The 2,500-nt window shown below is 39.8% G+C and overlaps 1 protein-coding gene across 1 annotated transcript in view; it reads right to left on the bottom strand.

Moving 5' to 3' along the window:
• Positions 1-2,500, bottom strand: part of LOC113810092 (uncharacterized) — a 28,251-nt gene that overhangs the window by 2,256 nt on the left and 23,495 nt on the right. The window contains exons 4-5 of the mRNA XM_027361778.2: positions 652-1,011; positions 1-481 (exon numbers count right to left, since the gene is read on the bottom strand). The exon at positions 1-481 is cut by the window's left edge and continues 830 nt beyond it. Of these exons, the coding sequence (XP_027217579.2) occupies positions 1-481; positions 652-1,011 (841 nt within the window). The remainder of the gene's footprint in view (positions 482-651; positions 1,012-2,500) is intronic.

Here is a 2,500-nt window from a genome sequence, read left to right as displayed (position 1 = left end):
GTCGTGGGCTGCTCGTGCCCGCGAAGTTCTTCGGTGGGTCCGTGGGTAATGTGTTCAGTGGGGCGTCTGTGTCCTTGAGAGGCGGGTCAGTGAGCCACCGGTTACTCCAGTCGATGTTCCAGTTGTTGTTCCAGTTCTTGGTCCATTCATTGTACCAGTCGAGGTTTCCCATGACCTCCCAGCCGATCCCTTTGTTCCAGTCAGATTCGCCGACGTCCTTCTCCCTCTGAGTGTCCTGCTTGGAGTCCTTGTCCTTTCGAGGATCCTCCTGGTGGTGCGTGGACAGATCGCGGTGAGACTCCACGTCCCGCTGGGATCCCTCGTGCCAGTGAGAACCTACATGGGGCTCGCGAAGGTCGTGGTGTGTGTCTTTTTCTTCGACCCTGCCTTGGTCGTGTGGAGGTCGGCCGTCGAAGGAGGCGTCTGTGCTGCGGGTCGTCTCAGTCAGTCTCGGTCTGGAGGTGGACACTGGCCGCCAGTCCTATCAGTAAAACAAAGATATCAGTCAAAAAGCAAGTCAATAGGTACAAACCATGCGAATGTCTACGATCACAGCACAGCGAAGGCTAAAGGATAGCGGAAAGAAAAGGACATAGACGTCTATGGCCATTATCGACGAACAAGGAAAAGCCTCACAAACAACTTCCTCACCGCGATGTAAGGCGGGACGGTGGTCGTGGTGGCGCTGGTCGTCGACGACAGCGCGGGGACGGTGACAGTCTCGTCCATGAGCAGCACCTCGGGCGGGATGGTGTCGAAATAGGGCGGCCCGGCCAGGTTGTGCACGCTCAAGGGGTCCTGCGTGGTCGTGGGCGGGGTTGTGTGTGCGGTGGGTGGCAGAGTGGGGGATGGAGGGCGTGGTGGAGAGGTAGGAGGAGGTGGAGGGGGAGGGGGGCGACGGGCTGGCTTTGTGGGCGGGAGGGCTGGTCTGTAGGGTTTGGGCGGGGGCAGCTGTGGGCGGCGAAGCTTTGGGCCGGGCTTGGGGCGGGGAGCCAGGGCCTGCACTCTCACCTGTCAACCGGAAGGAAGCAATGGGAATCTAAAGCGAAATACAATGCTGGGTCTTCACATTATCAATTTTGGTTGGCTGTGGTAATGATGTAACAGTAGATAAAAGGTATACATCTAAACTCTATGGATGAATTAGTTTCAGTATTTCATCTCAGGTCATATTGTTAGATGAATAGATGATCCATCACAGCTATATACCCACGTACACATACGTTTACTCTCAAATACATGTACATAAATACACATACAAATACGCATATACAAAAACACAGACACAAACCAAACATGCGCACAAAGAAAAATACCCTGATAAGTCCATGAAAAAAAACACAAACACAATAAACATTCCAGTGCTCTATGAACAGAACTAATTTAACAAATGAAAATGGATTTCACCGTGATGCTGCAAAGAATGAACACATTCCTCGTTCAGCACATGGCGACACATTGGCTTGGGAACCATTAATAACATTCAATGACGGTTTCTAATAACTGTTCTTGATCTATCATCATAATTATATTTACTATCATTATTATCACTATTATCATTATCATTATTATTGTAATTAGAATTATTGTCTATGCATTATAATTGTTATCATCATTACTGTTATTATCACTATCATTATTGTCATCATTACCGTTATCATCATTATCATTATGAAAATGATGATCATCATTATTATTGTTGTTATCATTATAATTATCTTCATTACTGTTATCATTGCTATCATTATTGTCATTATTGCCATTATCATTATTACTATTACCATTACTATTATCTTATTATTTCCATCACCATTATTAACATTATTATCATTATTATTACTATTTTTATTGTTATAATCATTATCGTTAATGTGATTGTTCTTATTATCATTATCAATACTATCATTACTATTATTATTGTTATTAATCTTACCATCACTCATAACTATCATTATCATTACCATTATTCTTGTACTTATTGTAATTATTACCAATGTCATTATTAGTATTATTATCATTCTCATAATTGCTGGTATCATTATTAGTATTAGTAGATTTAGTATTATAATCATCACCATCATCATCATTATCATAATTATCTTCATTATTGTCATTAGTAATGTTATCATTGTTATCATTACAATAATCATTATTATTTTGTTATTATCACTGTTATTATTATCATCATCACTATTATCATTATTGTTACAGTCATTATTATTATTATCATTATTTTTATTATTGTTATCATAATTATCATTATTGTTATTGCTGTTGTTATTATTATCATTATACTTATTACTGTAATTATTGTTATCTAAAAATCCTTATTGTTATTCTCATTCCTATCATCATTATCATCATTAATATCACCATTACCTTTGCTGTTGTTAACATCATCATTATCATTATCACTATAATCATCATTATTAACAAAATCAGGAATACTATCATCATTTTCTATTATTATCTTTATTGTTATTATCACTATATTTCCTGG

This window comes from Penaeus vannamei, chromosome 18, assembly GCF_042767895.1.
Source record: "Penaeus vannamei isolate JL-2024 chromosome 18, ASM4276789v1, whole genome shotgun sequence".
NCBI lineage: Eukaryota > Metazoa > Arthropoda > Malacostraca > Decapoda > Penaeidae > Penaeus > Penaeus vannamei.
The sequence above is the reverse complement of the archived record's forward strand: the minus strand, read 5'-3'. Positions and strand labels throughout refer to the sequence as shown.